General features: G+C 39.8%; 1 protein-coding gene across 1 annotated transcript in view; it reads right to left on the bottom strand.

The window, feature by feature from the left end:
- Positions 1–3924: 3924 nt before the first annotated feature.
- The window catches only part of RAD51C (RAD51 paralog C), a 37792-nt gene continuing 23648 nt past the window's right edge, over positions 3925–18068 (bottom strand). Inside the window, exons 7-9 of the mRNA XM_026686501.2 lie at positions 15501–15561; positions 12224–12284; positions 3925–4145 (exon numbers count right to left, since the gene is read on the bottom strand). Coding sequence (XP_026542286.1) covers positions 4038–4145; positions 12224–12284; positions 15501–15561 — 230 coding nt within the window. The 3' untranslated portion in view covers positions 3925–4037. The remainder of the gene's footprint in view (positions 4146–12223; positions 12285–15500; positions 15562–18068) is intronic.

Genomic DNA, 18068 nt, shown 5'->3' with positions numbered 1-18068 from the left:
AGAGAGAGAGAGAGAGAATATGCTGCAACACTGGAAGTTTTAAAGAAGAGATTGGACAATAATTTGTTCAAAATGGTATAGGGCAGGAGTCTTCAAACTTGACAGCTTTAAGACTTGTGGACTTCAACTCCCAGAATTCCTCTTCCAGTCATATTAGCTCAGGAATCCTGGGAGTTGAAGTCCACAAATCTTAAACTTGCCAAGTTTGAAGACCCTTCGTATAGGGTTTCCTGCCTGAGCAGTGGGTTGGACTAGAAGACCTCCAAGGTCCCTTCCAACGCTTGTTATTCGGTATTCCAAAGGTTTTGTCCAAAACTGATTGCATTACAGGTTAAAAAATTTTTAATGTAAAACCAACATTCTGAGGCATTTTGTTTGCCACTGAGTATCTCTATGAACTTCATTGGTTTGTTTTGATTATTATTAATAATGTAATTAAAATAACATAGGTTTAGGGTAAGCCTAGCTGGGACAGTTTTTTTTTTTTTGCTGCTCAAGTCCAGATGTGTATAAAGGAGCTTACAAAAAGGGAAGGTCCTTTGGGTTTTTTTAAAATTTAATTTAGCTATGTTAAAAGTGTTCTGGATTAACACTTCTCATTGTACAAATGTTTGCCAAACAGTGAGACTTGGTGGCTGGCAATTATATTGTGCCCTAACCAAATATCCAGATGCTACCCCAAAGGTGCTTTTTTCCAAAATTGGACTTCCTTAATTTTTTTTTGAAAATGTTTTGATTCTCATCCAAGAAATGAAATGTTTTCAAAGAAAAGAAAAAAAAAACAAGAAAGTCCAGTTGCCTTTTGGAAAAGTACATTTGGATAACCATGACTTGGATGATTGAAAAACTCTATCCAGGGTACATAAACATGCAGCAGACAAAAGATTCATATCTTGTCCAAAAGCAACAACTCTCTCACAACAACAAAAAATATTTCTACTTTTATCTTTACCTTTTTTCTGGATGAAGTTTCTCCCCATGTTTTATCCTATGAGGTTCAGTATTTGGTGCTGCAAATGATTGGACCAAAGATATTTATTTATTTATTCAATTTTTATATCTGTGAAGTAGTCTTAGTTCAGCCCCTGCAGATGTTAAAGAACAGAAAGTCAAGATTCGAATTTGGAAGCAAGCAAGCGGGATCCATGTCACCTCTCTCTTTAGATTTTAAGTCTTTCTGCAAGGCTAAAAATACCTGAACTTAAAACAATCTTGCATTTTTCAAGTTGTATTTTTACACCTTTCAGGAAGTCGATGACACGAAAATATCACATTGGAACTCTAAACTGCTGTGAATTGCTGTTGGGAATCTATAGCCCCAAGACTATTTCAAAAATATTATTACAGGTAGTCTTACAACGTACGGCCACAACTGAGCCCAGAATTGATGTTGATAAGTGAGAAATTTGTTAAGGGAGTTTTGTCCCATTTTACGACTTTTCTCATCACTTGTTAAGTGAATAATTGCAGTCATTCAATTAATAACACGATGATGAATCTGGCTTCCCCATGGACGTTGCTCACCAGGACACAGCAACTGTCATAAATCTGAGTCAGCTGTCAAGCATCTGAATGTAAATCGTGACCACGGGGATGCGGAGACGGTGGTAAGTATGAAAAACAGCCCTGTCGCTTTTTTTTCCAGTGCCGTTGTAACTTGGATCACTAAACAAGCTGGTGTACGCCGAGGACTACCTGTATTACCAAGAGGGAAGTCACCTGATGTTAAACATTTGCTGTTTTTAAGGGAAAATAAAAAGCCTTTCTTTGACGAAGGTACTGTAAATCAAAGCCATGACATAGTAAAATAAATCTGGATTGATCAGGAAAAAGATCAATGTTTAGATTTGCAGCTTGGCAAAGGAAGCACCGTGTCAATCCTTTAGCCAGGTTCTTTTAAGGAAAGACATCACAACCCATTTCTCCACATAGCCAAGCAGGCGTGTTCTGTATGTCAACCTCCACGTCCCCCCCAAAACCAGCATTGTGAAGACGTAAGCAGCTATTATTCCCAAATGAAGCATTTGCTTGTTCACAGTGGGTCCCTTTTGTTTGTCCATGTCTCCTGCACCAAAACGTTGGTCTGAATCATCGCATCCATCTCCCCCTTCCGTCCCCTCCTCGCCGATGCTCCCTCGCTTTTGTTTCACATTGGCAGGAAAGCTCCGTCTGACTCACAGATTCCAAAATTGGATCGCATCTCGCTCCCGAAATGGAACTCTGAATATTTTATTATGCAGATCGGGCTTGAGTTTTTTTCCTTTTTGATCGCGCTTGGGGTTAAAAAAAAAAAAAGGCTGGAGCCGTTGAGTTCAGAAGAAAGGAAGAGTTTGGGGTTGCCGAGGCTCAGGGCCCTTTGACCCCAAGGCCATCTTGAATTTGAAACGTCAAAATGAAAAATGTAGGTCCTTTTTGGGGCACTTATTTTCTTTCTTTCTCCCCCTCGGTGAATTTCTTGAGAGGCACGTATTTTAATCTGCGTATTTTGTGATGTCACCAATCACTATTAGTAGGTCAGGTGTAGCATGTAACCAGCAGCAGCGAAAAAGCTTCCTTCCTTCCCCCAAATTATCCAAGGCATCTTTTTTTTTTTTTTTTTAACAAAATGTGAATTCTTCCAAAGACAGCTTCTGTCCTCCGAGGTCTGCATTCTGTCTCAGCTTTTCTCTTATTTTTTTTAATTTATTAGATTTGTTTGCTGCTCCTCTTGCTTCGAGATTACCAAAGAAAACATTTTTTCTATATTGCAAGGATCATAATTTCCAACTTTACTTATGTTCAGGCATTTCAGTCCTGAAAGATCGGCAATATATCCGTAAATGGATTTGCAGTTGGCAATACAGGTAGTCCTCAACTTATGACCACAACGGAGCCCAATATTTATGTTGTTAAGGGAGAAATTTGTTAAATGAGTTTTGCCCTGTTTTATGACTTTTTCTTGCCACAGCTGTTAAGAGAATCATTGCAGTTGTTGAATTAGTCACATGGTTGTTAAGTGAATCTTTCTTCCTCATTGACTTGTCAGAAGGTCACAAAAAGGGGATTGCATCACCCCAGGACACTGCAATTGTCCTAAATGTGAGTCAGTAGTTAAGCAGCCGAATATAAATTATGTGACCTTGGGGATGCGGCAAGAGTGAAAAGTGGTCATGTAAGTCACTATTTTCGGTGGTGTTGTAACTTTGAATGGCTTTGAACAGTCACTAAGCGAACTGTTGTAAGTCGAGGACAACCTGTACTGAGAAGGGGGATGGAAGAGGGTAAGGGGTGAGAAAAATTCTCCTCCACTTTGATACCATACAGAATGGAAGTAGTAAAAACTTTGGGGAACACTTCTGTGGCCCAGTCAGCAGTTCGATCCTGACTAGCTCAAGGTTGACTTCCATCCTTCCAAGGTGGGTAAAATGAGGACCCAGATTGTTGGGGGCAAGAGGCTGACTCTGTAAACCGCTTAGAGGGGGCTGTCAAGCACTGTGAAGGGGGTCCATAAGTCTAAGTGCTATTGCAATTTCAGGCTAATTCTGCCCATAGCCAAGAAATTTGATCCTGATTGGCTCCAGGTCCACTCAGCCTTCCATCCTTCCGAGGTGGGTAAAATGAGGACCCAGATTGTTGGGGGCAAGAGGCTGACTTTGCAAACTGCTTAGAGAGGGCTGCAAACCACTGTGAAGTGGTATATAAGTCTAAGCGCTATTGTTATTCTGTCCTCTTGAGTTTTGGGTTCCATGAAGAATTTTCTCACAACAGGTTTTATTCCTCAGCAAGCAGATAATTCAATCCTTATTAGACTTTGTATTTTTCTTCCCCTAAGGAAAGCAAATGTCATAAGAAATGTACTGCTGTAGAAGCACAAATGCTGAAGTTGTATCTGAAGAAACACTGAAGTGGAGATTAAGGCACAACAAGGAAGCAATGAAAGGAAAATTCTTTGAATTCACACTTTTTATTCATGCTATACTCTCTGAGGTACCTGGATATCCATCTTGTAATACTATCATTTTAAAAAGGAAGCATACTCGAAATTTATTTTTTCTGATTCACTGTTCTTCTACCTGGTCTGTTCGTGGCCTTTTACGAGGATTTGCTTCGTTTTCTGCTGGGATCAGATCTGAATCCGAGTGCTGAACATCTCTGAATCCATGAGACTGTGAAAACAAATAACAAAACTGTTCAACAACTGCAACTGATTAAAATGTGGAGCCATTACAGTGTCTGAAAACCAGCAGTAGAAAATGAAGGTAGTCTTCAACCTACAGCCACAACTGAGTCCAAAAATTATATTGCTAAGCGAGATATTTGTTAAGTGAGTTTTGCCCCATTTTAGGACATTCCTTGGCACAGTTGTTAAGTGAATCATTGCAGTTGTTAAGTTAGTCACATGGTTGTTATATGAATCTGGTTTACCCATTGGCTTTGCTTGTCAGAAAGTTGCAAAAGGTGATCACGTGATCCTGGGACATTACAATCGTCATAAATATGAATCAATTGCCAAGTGTGTGAGTTTTGATCACGTGACAATGGGGATGCTGTAAGGGTTGTAAGTGTGAAAAACGGCCAGAAACCACTGTTTTCAGTGCTGTTGTAACTTTGAATGGTCACTAAATGAACTGCTGTACATCAAGGACTATCTGTATAGCAAGTACAGGTAGTCCTTGACTGACAAACATTCATTTATTGATTGTTCGAAGATACAACAGCACTGAAAACAGTGACCATTTTTCAGTGACCATTTTTCAGAGTTACCACCTTTGCAACATCCCCACAGTCATGTGAATAAAATTCTGAAGCTTGGCAACTGTTTCATATTTATGACCATTGCTGTGTTTCAGGGTCATGTGATCCCCTTTTGCGACCTTCTGACAAGCAAAGTCAATGGGGAAGCCGGATTCACTTAACAACCATGTGACTAACTCAACAACTGCAGTGATTCACTTAACAGCTGTGGCAAGAAAGGTTGTAAAATGGGGAAAACTTGACAAATATCTCGCTTAGCAACATAAATTTTGGGCTTCACTGTGGTCGTAATTTGAGGATTACCAGGAATTTATATTTCTTGGTCTTTTCTCTCTTAGAGAGAGAAAAAGCAAACACAAGAAGCATAGACACAACAGGCCTACATGCTACCTTTTCAATTGCAAGCTGCAATTTGAGACACATCCCACTCACCCACTCAAATAGAAGGCAAAGATGCGATTCACGTATCTGTTCTTTTCTTGAATTTTAATACCTTTTCCCAAAGTTAAAATACAAATTAAAGAAAAAGAAGAAACAAGCTACCAAACATCAGACACTAGTAATAAAAAACAAACATGTGTACAAAGTAATAACAACAACAACGATAATAACAACAACAAATAGCAAATATATCATTCATACTGGCATGAAACATAAAAAAAATCCACCCTGGCTGAATGCTGCCAAATATATCAAATGTTGATATATTACCTGTTCTTAAGTTTTAAAATGTCTTATGAAAAATATTTGGAAAGAGGAGGCTCTGTAAAGAAGTGATCTGTGAGGAACCAAAAGGTTAGCCTTGCTTTTCGAATCACCCTACAGTGTGACAGATGGAATCACTGCAGCTAAGTCACGGTTAAAGGACAAGGCTAACTCCTCTGCCGAATCAGTGGGGGCTAATCCTATCTCTCTGTTCTTTTCTTCCATTCAGAATTAGTCCCCTAATAAGTAATTATTCCCCCAGTGTTCCCTTGCCTGCTCTTAAAAATGGCAAACTGCAGGTGGCTACCAATTGCTCAAGGAAGCAGCAAATTTGTTTCAGAAGAGATGCCATCTCCAGCTGGCAGAATGCGAAAATTGTGGCATGGGTGACGGCTATAAAATGACAAAGAAGACTAGCTTGATCTGTAACACAAACAGATAAATGACTTATCTCTGGGACAATGAGCGGAGCGATCCTTTTTCAAAAGGAAAGATAAGGAGAGGAATTGATTTCTACAGTATTTAGGCAAGCCACCATCACTAGTCTTTGAAAGCAGCCCGAAATAATTTCTGTGAATAGAAAAAAAAAAAGCAGAAATGTTTCAGGGCTGCCTCAGCAGCTCATCATGGAAATGGCTTCCTGAAGCCAAAAATGGACAGCTAAACCATGCTAGCCAAAAAAATATATAAAAAAATAGAAACAGTTAAAACAAGAAAATAAAATAAAATAAAGGTTCTAGATTTGAGGCAGAATCCCAGTCCAAAACGTAAACATGAATTGGCTGTTTACAGATTTAGCAAACTGAAACCCCATATTGCTCTGTGAGACCAAAATTGGAAAAAAATATTCATAAATGTTTTACTCCAGGGTTTTTCTTTGCTGATTTTAGCACTTGACAAGTTTTTAGAACTGTTTTTAGCACTGTGAATTCACTATTGAAATAATGTTCCATGGTTCAAGAGGGTGGCGAATTAAGATGAAATAAATATTACAATCTCTACATTAAAACTAAAGTGCCATTAAAGTACAGGTAGTCCTAGACTTAACCACCACAACTGAGCCCAACATTTATGTTGCTAAGTGAGATATTTGTTAAGTGAGTTTCATTTGACGACCTTTCTTGCCAGAGTTATTACTGCATTGCAGCTGTAAAAATCAGTGACAGGGGAGAGAAGGAGGGAGAAGGGGGGAGATATTTAAACTTTGTGTTGTATATGAGTAAAACTGACAGTTTCGGTGACTAATTTTTGTGTCAGGGAACTTTGAACAGTCATTAAATGAACTGTTGTAAGTCAAGGACAACCTGTGGTCACAACACTAGATATTCTGGTGATTTATTCTATTTATACTGTTATTTTTTCCGCAGAGAGAGAGAAAGAGTTACTTAAACTTTGTGTTGTATATGAGTAAAACTGAGAATTTTCTGTGACTAATTTTTGTGTCAGGAAGAGCTTTGAGAAAATGATTTCTACATCTATGATTTCCACCCTCACTGTTCTGCCAAAAGCAATCTTACAGCTCCCGTTCTGTGTAATCACGACAGCATCGCCCTTAAAATAAAACTGTGACCGATGGGCTTTGCCAAGAACCAAAAGAGAGGCAGCTTTCAGTAGAAGATCTAAGACTTTATATCTGACAAGGCTATACAGGTAGCCCTCAACTTACAACCTTCGTTTAATGACTGTTCAAAGTTACAACGGCATTGGAAAAAAAATGAATGTTTTTCACACTTATGACTGTTGCAGTGTCTGGTGGTCATATGATCTTGGTGCCTTGGTGGCGCAGTGGTTAGAGTGCAGTACTGCAGGCTACTTCTGCTGACAGCCAGCTGCCTGCAATTTGGCAGTTCGAATCTCACCAGGGTCAAGGTTGACTCAGCCTCTCATCCTTCTGAGGTGGGTAAAATGAGGACCCAGCTTGTTGGGGGCCAGAGGCTGACTCTGTAAACCGTTTAGAGAGGGCTGTCAAGCACTGTGAAGCGGTATAGAAGTCTAAGTGCTACTGCTATTGCTATTTAAAGTGGCATGTATTTATGAGAGTGATCCCCTCTTGTGACCTTCTGAGAAGCAAGGTCGATGGGGAAGCCAGATTTCCTTAACAAATGTGTTATTAATTTAACAACTGTGGCAAGAAAATGGGGCAAAACTCACTTAACAATCCTCTTGCTCAGCAATGGAAATTTTAGGCTGAATTGTAGTCATAAGTGGAGGACAACCTGTACTCAGAGCAGTGAAGCTAATTCAGAACATGGGAATGGAATAGCCAGGGTTGATTTAAAGGGTTTATTGCTGAAATGGTCAACATTACAAACGTTTGTGAGTCTTAAAATTGCTTGTATACAACAAAACTCCTTTATTTTCCACGGGGTCCTTGGTGTTCTCTAAGTTTGGTGGTTTTCTTGCAGATGTTTCATTACCAAACTAGGTAACGGTTTGTCCATATGTTGTGGAATTATGGAGTTTTCATCATGTCATCACAGAATCAATCATAGTTTCAACTGGGAAACTCTGAGCATTCTAGACCAAGCTAAATTAAAAAATGCTAGAGAATTCCTGCAAGCCCAGCACTCAGTCAAATTGGCCATCAACAGGCACATAGAGATAAGCGACATCTACAAATAACTCAAAAGAGCTCAAAAGAAAACAAAAGACCAAAACACTTCATCAACAGCAATCAACATCCAGATAAGCAGAGATTAACACCAAAATTAACACTAGACCAATAATTAAGAAATAAACAATATCCCAATCAAGGAACAGCCAATACAGACAAACAATCAAACAGTAAACAACAGCGTAGGAACTACCAAGAATGCTCCCACCAACACAAGTTAACAGTATAAAAATAAGAGCAAAACCCACTCCCTTCTAGCACTGAAGACATTACTTAGTTTGGTAATGAAATATCTGCAAGAAAACCATCAAGCTCAGAGAGCACCAAGGACCCCTTAGTTCAACCCTGAGCTACAAATACTCTCTTGTTTTTGAATTTGGGAATTTATTCCCCCCACCCCCACATCGCAGTTCTACTTTGGTGATCCCAGAACATATTCAGAACTCAAAAGCCAGTTCTAAAAGTCCATAGGAAATGCTATGGCAACATGTTTCCAGGCAAGCAAAGACTTATAGTTTGGTAAGCTGTGTGCTTTTGACATTTGAAGAGCAGTTTAAAATTGTTTTGGCTTAGCTCCATGTTCTACAGAAACTGCCCATAAAATGTGGCTAGTTACAATATTTATTTCAGGATTATTCTCAGATGTTTCAAATGCCATCAAAAATACCTGGAAAGTTTTTGTATTTCTGTATCCTATTCAGTCCACTTAACATGTGGTTCCTGTCATATTCCAATGGGCATTATGATTCAATGCTATTTGCCAATTCCAGGATTGGCTATATAGCAGTAGCACTTAGACTTAGATACCCCTTCACGGTGCTTTACAGCCTTTTCTAAGTGGCTTACAGAGTCAGCCTATTGCCCCCCAACAATCTGAGTCCTCGTTTTACCCACCTCGGAAGGATGGAAGGCTGAGTCGACCTTGAGCCTGGTGGGATTTGAACTGCCAAACTCCAGTCAGCTGGCAGTCAGTAGAAGTAGCCTGCAATAACCACTGTACCACCGAGGCTCTAGGTAATCCTCAACAATTGAGACAAAAATTATGTTGCTAAGTGAGACATTTGTTAAGAGAGTTTTGGTCCATTTTACGACTTTTCTTGCCACATTTGTTAAGTGAATCACTGCAGTTGTTAAGTTAGTAACACGGCTGTAAAGTGAATCTGGCTTGCCATTGGCTTTGCTTTTCAGAAGGTTGCAAAAGGGGATCACATGACCCCAGGACACTGCAACCATCATAAATATGAGTCAGTTGTCAAGAATTTTGATCATGTGACTGAGGGGATGCTGGAACGCCATAAATGTGAAAAACGGACATAAGTCACTTTTTTGAGTATCGTAACTTTAAACAGTCACTAAATGAACTGGTCTAAGGCAAGGACCTTCTGTAAACTAATTTAATTAATAAGAAGTAGGACCTTTCATTTAATAGAACACAAGTACGAATAATGCCACTGAGGAAATATTGAGGACAGTATAAAAAGCCAGTGCAGCTGCACAAAATTACCTTAATGAAATTCCGAAAAAAATTCAAATAAAAGACGGGAGAGAGGATCAAAAACATCAAAGATGGTTTATAGACACAGGCAACACTAAAGCTCAGAAGAAACCGAGTTTGTCAAAAGGAGTTAGGAGTAATAAGAAGGGCAACTTCAAATAGGTTTAGAGCAAAGGGAAAAGAATCAATATACCAGCTATTCAGTGAAATGCTATCAAAGCTGACACCAGCCAGAGTGTAGAAAAACTAAAAGAAAAAAAAAAAAGTTCATGATCGGAAGATGAGAGAGCCGGCCCACAGAATCGCTGAGAATCGAACTCGACTGAATGGATAACATCATCACCATTCGGTGAAGAAGGATTTGACCAAGGAAAAGAGCAGGACACCTGATGACCTAAATCGAGGGTGTCAAAATCAAGGCCTGCAGGCTGGATCTGGCCTGCGGGGTGCTTTGATCTGGCCCGCAGGGCCGCCCTGGAAACAGTGAAGGACCGGCCGGCAGTGCCTCTGCCAACGAAAATGGACCTCTGTTTTCGGCTGCGATGGCCTCCTGGAACCCTTTGCCAGCAAAAATGGAGCTCGAAAGAGCCGTGCGGGATCCTCCCTAGCTCCGTTTTCGCTGGCAGAGCACTTGGGTCTCCACAGGCGACCCCAACATGAGTGATGTCGAGCTAGACACATCGAGCTGGCTACGTCAAGCTGACCACGCCCCCGAGGTCAAACACAACCCTGATGCGGCCCTCAATGAAATCGAGTTTGACACCCCTGACCCAAATGTTCCCTTCCAGATTTATAATTCATAATAGGGGTAGCCTGAGACAGGATATAGAATGAGCAGAATGCAGTTGATTCAATGCAGACATAATGTCAAGCTGTAGCTAAGGAATCTAATTATGAATATGGCCTGTATCTGCATGGCGTATATTATTTGTTAACTTGCAAATTGGAATAAGAAACCATAATCAGGTCACATATGCATTATTTGTTTAATCCTTAGTTTCATGCTTGAAATTTACATGCTACTAAAACTCCTGCTTGTCTTTTTGTAACCTTTAACTGAGCAAAATAGTGCTTCACGGGGCAACATTTTTTGAACCAAGGTACCTCAAAGGGGGTTCACTTAGAGAATGCATCCAAAATATGTGCGGTTTTAATCTTTTAATTATTTTTACCTGCTTTATAACATTAAAACGACCAGTTACCTTGCAGGAGAGATGGGCAGTATAAGCATTTAATAAAATAATTAAAAATACAGAACTGTGGAACGAGTGCCATGGAATGGAAAGTCGGCAAACTTTTATAAAAAGATTTTATGACATAAAAGTGATCATAAACCATTTTTATGATATGATGCAATATGTCATAAATCATTTCCAGTGGTCAACTCCTAATGTTTGATATGGGCTATTTTTAGGGCAGATACATCTCTGGGTATGTTCCTGAATTAGAATCTCTGCCATTGTTTAAGGGTTGGGGAAGCTGGAAAGGAAATATCTCTGAAAAGATGACTCAACAGGGTGCGAGTTGTCTAGTATTATTTAAAACTCTGGCCTCTGAGATGTTGGGAGGGTTGAGCAGATGGGAAATGAAAACAAATCATGATTGGTTGAGAGAGACACCAAAATAAATGAAAAGTATTAGATGACCACCTCGATCAGGAGTAAAGACATGGCTATCACAGGTTGACCCAAGGAAACCCTTCCTGGATTTTAGTCCCTGCTCAGCTGTTTGTAGGCCGTAGAGATGGTATTGTCTAGATATTGATGATTTGAATCACTCTCTGTATGCTGCTGCTATTCTCTGTGAACAGAGTGGACCTATGGAAAGCTACAAAGAACCAATCCTGGAGGAACTGGCACCTGTGTCCGGAAAAATTTGGGAAGGGTGGAAATCATTGAATAGACTGTGCAGGGTTGAAACAAGATCCAGAGACACTCTGAACAAACGGGGCTATCCAGTGGCTTCTGCTGTTTTGCGATTGTGATGACACGCAGACAACAACACGTATGTGTACCTGCCCTTTGTGTACCAATTGGTGTACATTTGAGGACCTCATGTTTAATTTGTGCATGTTTTAATCTGTTTAATTTGCACATGTTTTAAGCTTGTATTTTATACTTTATACAAGTAGTACTAAACTTCCAACAGTTCATGTAATGACCAAAGTTACAACAGCACTGAAAAAGTGTTTTTCCTACTTACAAACATTGCAGTATCAGCACAGTCCCAAGATCAAAATCCAGATCCTTAGCAAACTGACTCATATTTATGATGGTTGCAGGGTCATGTGACAACTTTTTGTAACCTTCTTACAAGCAAAATCAATGGGGAAACCAGATTCCCTTGACAATTGTACTCCTAACTTTACAATTGCAGTGATTCACACGACAACTCTGGCACAAAAGGTCATAAAATGGGGTCAATTCATTTAACGAATGTTTCACTTCGCAACAAAAATTTTGGGCTCAATCATGGTCGTACGTCAAGGACTACCAGTAGTATGCCTTATTTTAATTGTGATGCTTCTGATCCTGATAAACAAACTATCACAGGCTCATCATGAAGATGTGTGGCTAGGGTTGTTCTAATGTTAGCATTTTACATTCCCTTCATTGTTAGCATTTCATTTTCACTTTGTTGTTCCCAGTTTTGGCCTTTTCGACAATTGTACTTACTGTAATGCAAAAGGGTACGGTCGATTCCTTTTGACTTGGAGACTTGTACAATGTGGCCAACCTGGAAATAAATAATAAACAAACAATCATGATTAATTCAATGACATGGACTAATGTTGAGGTGGAAAAAAATTGAACATTAAGCTCACTGCATTTCACTGGCAGTTATTTGTGTTTATGTTATCTTATTTCATTATTACAGATTCAGAGAATTCAGAGTATTACATCATTGCTATTAGTCAGTGAAAGGACACAGTCAATTCAACGAATGAGGAAAATATTGTAATATCAAAAATATGGCATGTTAATTTTAGCTTTATATCCTGCCTTTTTATCAGTATAGGTAGTCCTTATTTAAAGACACTAATTGGGACAGAAAACTACATTGTTAAGTGAAGCACTTTTAAGGAGAAAAACCAGGTCAGCTATCCTGGTTTACTATCGTTAAGTAAGGACCTCATGTGGCCACAATTTCTGACTTCCTGCAAGTTTCCCCACTGACTTTGCTTGCAGGAAGATCACAAATTGTAAGTTTGAATGGACACTGAAAGAGTGGTCAGTAAACAAGGATTTGGACAGCTGGAATGGTTCCTATTCCTTTTTAATAGGCTTGCACAGAGGAAATTTCCAGAAGATAACAGAATAACAGAGTTGGAAAGGACCTTAGACGTCTTCTAGTTCAACCCTACTTAAGCAGGTGACCTTATACCATTCTGGACAAATGCCTATCCAGTCTCTTCTTGACAATCTCCAGTGTGGAGCATCCACAATGTCTGGTGGCAAGTAGTTCCACTGATTAATTGTTCTCACTGTCAGGAAATTTCTCCTTAGTTCATGGTTTCTTCTCTCTTTGATTCCATCCACTACTTCTTGTCCTGCCTTCTGGTGCTTTGGAGAATAGCTTGACCCCCTCTTCTCTACGGCATTTCTTTAGATATCAGAACACTACTATCATGTCACCCCTAGTCCTTCTTTTCACTAACCTGACATACTCAATTCCAGCAACCGTTCTTTATATGTTTTAGCCTCCGGTCCCTAATCAACTTTCTTGTTCTTCTCTGCACTCTTTCTAGAGTCTCAACATCTTTTTTTATTTCGTGGCATGATCATTGCTGTATTGCAGTGTTTCTCAATCTCAGCAACTTTAAGATGTATGCACTTCAAGTCCATGCTGGGGAATTCTGGGATTTGAAATCGATATATCTTCAAGTTGCTGAGACTGAAAAACAGTGCCCTACTGTCTTAATTGAAAAGAGTATAGATACGGTTAATGGTATTTTACAGATTGTGACAGAGGGTCCGACATGCAATTCTGCATTCTTAACTTATTTCAAGTTCACAATTTTTACTTTCTTAACTGCAATTGGCAATTTTTGGAAAAAGGAAGGGATGGAATAAATCTTTTGAAGTAATTGCAACTGCACTGAATTTTTTTTTTGGTTCAATCTAAAATCTAATTCGAGAACCTCCTGCTAAAACCCACAGGGAGGGAGGACTTCTGAACTTGCTATACCCCAGGAAAATACTCAGCCTTCCTCTGAGATAACCTGCCAAGATTCCTGTTAATTATTTTTAGGGCTCTGGGTTTCTTTTCTTCTCTCACTGCTATTCTATTAGAAAGCAAGTAATTACCGCCCAAGGAAGATTATCACATCACATTTCGTTGCATAGGGAATTCCTTAGAACATTTAAATTGGTGGGTGTACTTGATAGAAATAGCCTTAATCGTGAGATACCCTGTCATGTTTTGAAGAGGCTCTCAAATAGAATTCCACCAGGTGCCCCTCAGATGCCATGGAAATCCGTGTTTGAAGTAAGAGACACCCCACCATCTAAATGAAGTGACACACTTAAAAGCGCTGGGAGGAGAAGAGGGATATTAGGTTTAAACACAATAATTGCATAACGGCTGTGGTTACACTCTGTTCCAGCTATTAAACAAAGAGGGACTGCAAGAATCCACCCAGGATCCTGAGCAAAACAAGGTTAACGAAGGAACAGCTTAACCCGGTTCATTGTCTTTAATACAAAGCTCTCATTTTCTACAGGTTTCCCCTATGGTATAAAAATAAAGGCTGTGTCTGCTAACACATTGCTGTCTTGCAGTCTCACACTCTGTCATTAAAATGTGAGTGTTTGGATAGGTTTTGTAGCTACATGCTTTAGATAAGGTTGTTGCCCAGAATTGCAAGCCACGTTAAAGGGACAGAGCAGCTCCTGAAACGGTCTCTCCAAGAATTTATTTACCCTTCAGGTTATGATGTCATTCGTATTTAGATTATGCTATTCATTCCCCCTGCATCTAAATCTGATCTTTATGTATTTTTGTCCACAATATCTGCACACCTTAATTTCAATGTTACTAAAAGGAATTGACTGGTTCTGGCAGATTCTGCTACTTGTTTCTTAAAGTGCCTTTTTTGTGTTTTACTTTAGGAATATCTGAAGAAGTCTGGAAGTTGAGTTGTGCCAACTGGACTTCTTTTCTTGTTGGTTCGAAAATTTCAAACTTGATATACTTGACTCACTTTTCAGGCTTTCAAGACACTGAATTTTTGGCCAATCATACAAGCTGTTCTGGACTACAAACTGGGCTAGTGTATACAATGGTTGGCTAGTACATGGTTTATGTAGTTATTACAGGTAGTCCCCGAGTTATGATCACAAATGAGCCCAAAATTTATGTTGCTAAGTGAGACATTTGTCCCATTTTACGACTTGCCACAATTGTCAAGTGAATCATTGCAGTTGTTAAGTTAGTCTCACGGGTTGTTATGTGAATCTGGCTTACCCATGGACTTTCGTTGTCAAAAAGGCCACAAAAGGGCATCATGGGACCCAAGGACACAGCAACCGTCATAAATATGAATCAACTGCCAAGCATCTGAATTTTGAGTGTGTAACTGTGGGGACGCTGCAACGGTCGTAAGTGGTGAAATACTTTCAGTGCTGTTATAACATTGAACAGTCACTAAACGAACTGCTGTAAGTCGAGGACTACTTGTATAACTTTTTCCTGTCTAGCTGCTTATAGGCTTTGTTTTTTGTTTGTTTTTTGGGGGGGAGAAGGGTTGAAATAATTTTGTGAACTTTGTTGTAGCATATTTTTAGGTAAGTATTTAAATTAAAGGCAGATTGTTCATTCCACAGCTGGTACATGCCAAAAGGGAAGATGAGAAGAGAAGTAGAAAAGATAATTGAGTGTATATCCTTGGATTTAGTTGCAAACTCAATAGCTAATTTCGCTGATTGGTGTCCATTTTTAAAAAAAACTCACCTCTGCTTGTTATTCCAGTGCAAAATTAAACGTATGGTAGCTGCGTGACCCCAGCTTTCCCCTAGAGATTGGGGTGGGGGAGGGAGACAGAGAAAGAAAAAAGAATATTACTAATCATACTTCAAGCATGTTTTAAAGATATACAGCTGGTACATACTGCAGCTAGGAAGCATCAGCTGCAAAGAAATAATAAAAGAACCCATGATCGGAAAATTAGCAATTATGAGCTAAGAAGATAAACTCTTTAAGCTTTGAGAAGGTAAGCAGGTTTCCTGTGCAAAAGGGAGCACTGAGATACTAAATACCTGCATGACAGAATGTCTATTAATTGTGATAGAACAATTCATTAAGGTGTCCCTGCTCCCTTTCTGCCTTGCAGTTTAATGATTTGCAGGAATCCTCTTGGAGGCTTTCAGAAAATTGAGTTGGAAATATTTGGGAATAGATAAAAACAGGTGGTTGGTTTTTTTTTAAATCCTCACAAATATAGAAGAAAATGTATGTAGCTTGGGTTTGAAGCGCGGAGTCCTTGGTGCTCTCTGAGCTTGGTTGTTTTCTTGCAGATGTTTCACTACCCATTTAAGTAACATCATCAGTGCTAGAAGGGAGTCGAGTTTGTGGAGTGAAGAAGAGGAGGAGAAAGAGGGGGAAAGGAGAAAGGGAGAAAGAGGAGGACAGTGGAGTCCTTGGTGCTTCCTGATTTGGGTTGCTCTCCTGCAGACCTTTCACTACCCAACTAGGAAACATCATCAGGAGAAGGGAGTGGTTTCTGAAGAAGGAGAGGAGGAGAAAGATGACTTGGAACTCTCTGAGCCAGGATGTTTTCCTGCAGACATTTCACTATCCAACTAAGTAACATCATCAGTGCTAGAAAGGAGGGGGGTTGCTCTCAGTCTATAGAGAGTTGCTCACCCTGCCGGTCTTGGTGGGGATGCACACAAGGATTTCACACCTCACGAAAAAGGTACTCCTGAATGAAATGCACAATCTGCTTAGCCCATGTAAATATTTTCACCAATTTATTTATTTATTAATTCAATTTCTATAGCCACCCATCTCAGTCAATACTTGAAGTGGCTTTTCATCTGTTCATGGGCTCTAAACCAAGCTCTGCCTCGGATAGAGAAACCTTCCAGAAGTCTTCCCCAGTCTTGCCTAAAAGAAGAAACTCTGCCAAAGTACTGGGGGTGCCTGTGATATTCAACACCTCTGACAGCCAAGCCTACTAATAGCCTTTTTCTCCTTTATGCAGTACAGTCCTCCTTTATTCACTAGTCTTCACTTTTTGCTTATCTTCTCAACTCTCCAGATTCGGCATCTGGGAATATAATGCAGCCATTCTTGCAATGGTTCTATTCCACAGCAGGTTTCAGTTTAAAGGAGCAGGTGGTTTCTCTGTTACCTTTGATGATTCATACTCAAACAGCACTTCTACACCGTAATTTGCTTTTTATTTTTTACTTAGTCATTGATTTACATCCCTTTATTATTTTTATCAATAACTCAAGGTGGTGAACATACCTAATAGTTCCTCCTCCTCCTATTTTCCCCACAACAACCCTGTGAGGTGAAGTGGGCTGAGACAAAAGGATTGGTCTTAGATCACTCAGCCAGCTTTCATGCAAGGGCGGGTCTAGAACTCGAAGTCTCCTGGTGATTGGCCCAAAGTCAGTAATTGTTCTGTCACTCAATTTTTCCTTAGTTCTAGGTTGCTTCTCTCCTTGCATAGTTTCCATTCATTGTTTTTTTGTCCTGCTTTCAGATACTTTAGAGAATACATTCACACACCCCTTTTCTTTGTGGCAGCCCCTCAAATATTGAAAGGCTACTATCATGTCACCTTTAGTCCTTCTTTTCACTAGACTAGACAAACCCAATGCCTGCAAACGTTCTTCACAGGTTTAGCCTCCAGTCCCCTAATCATCTCTGTTGCTTTTCTCTGCACTCACTCTAGAAATTTCTGGAGTCTCAACATCGTGGCAACCAAAACTGGATGCAGTTATTCCAAATCCTGTCTTACCAAGGCATCATAAGGTGATATTAAACACTTCACCTGATCTTGAATATACCTGCTTCTAAGTTAATATGGGGAGGGAGTATGAAAAACACGTAGGAGAGTAAGTGCTTGTTCTGTTTCAGGGTTAAATTGGGCCTCTACAAAAACACTACAGAGAAATCCCAACCCAGCCAAATTCTCCACTGATTCCTCTCTCCAAAGGGGACTAAATCCTTGTATGTGCTTTGCCTCCTAAATATTTAATTGCTTAAGAAAGTGGAACAGACCGCAGCAATCTTCTCCAGCTTCTTCCTGTTCCCCCCCATCCCCTGTCATACAGTACTTTCCTGTGAAAGGACTTGAATGCAATCATTTAAAAGCCAAGGCCAGAGCCGGGGTGCCAAAAGAACAATAAAGGTACAAACAGAATGGAACTCTGCTCAGCTCATGAGAAACTGGGATGGCTTTGGAAGGAAAGAAACTTAATTATTCTTGCTGAGGTTTGACCATGTCATTTGATTTCCAGACAGATTTATCGAGCCTGTCTCTCAACCCATTCTAGACACGGCTGC

Source organism: Notechis scutatus, chromosome 1 (genome assembly GCF_049901735.1).
Source record: "Notechis scutatus isolate UNSWTSFEM ecotype Mainland chromosome 1, rNotScu1.2, whole genome shotgun sequence".
NCBI classification, from domain to species: domain Eukaryota; kingdom Metazoa; phylum Chordata; class Lepidosauria; order Squamata; family Elapidae; genus Notechis; species Notechis scutatus.
The sequence above is the reverse complement of the archived record's forward strand: the minus strand, read 5'-3'. Positions and strand labels throughout refer to the sequence as shown.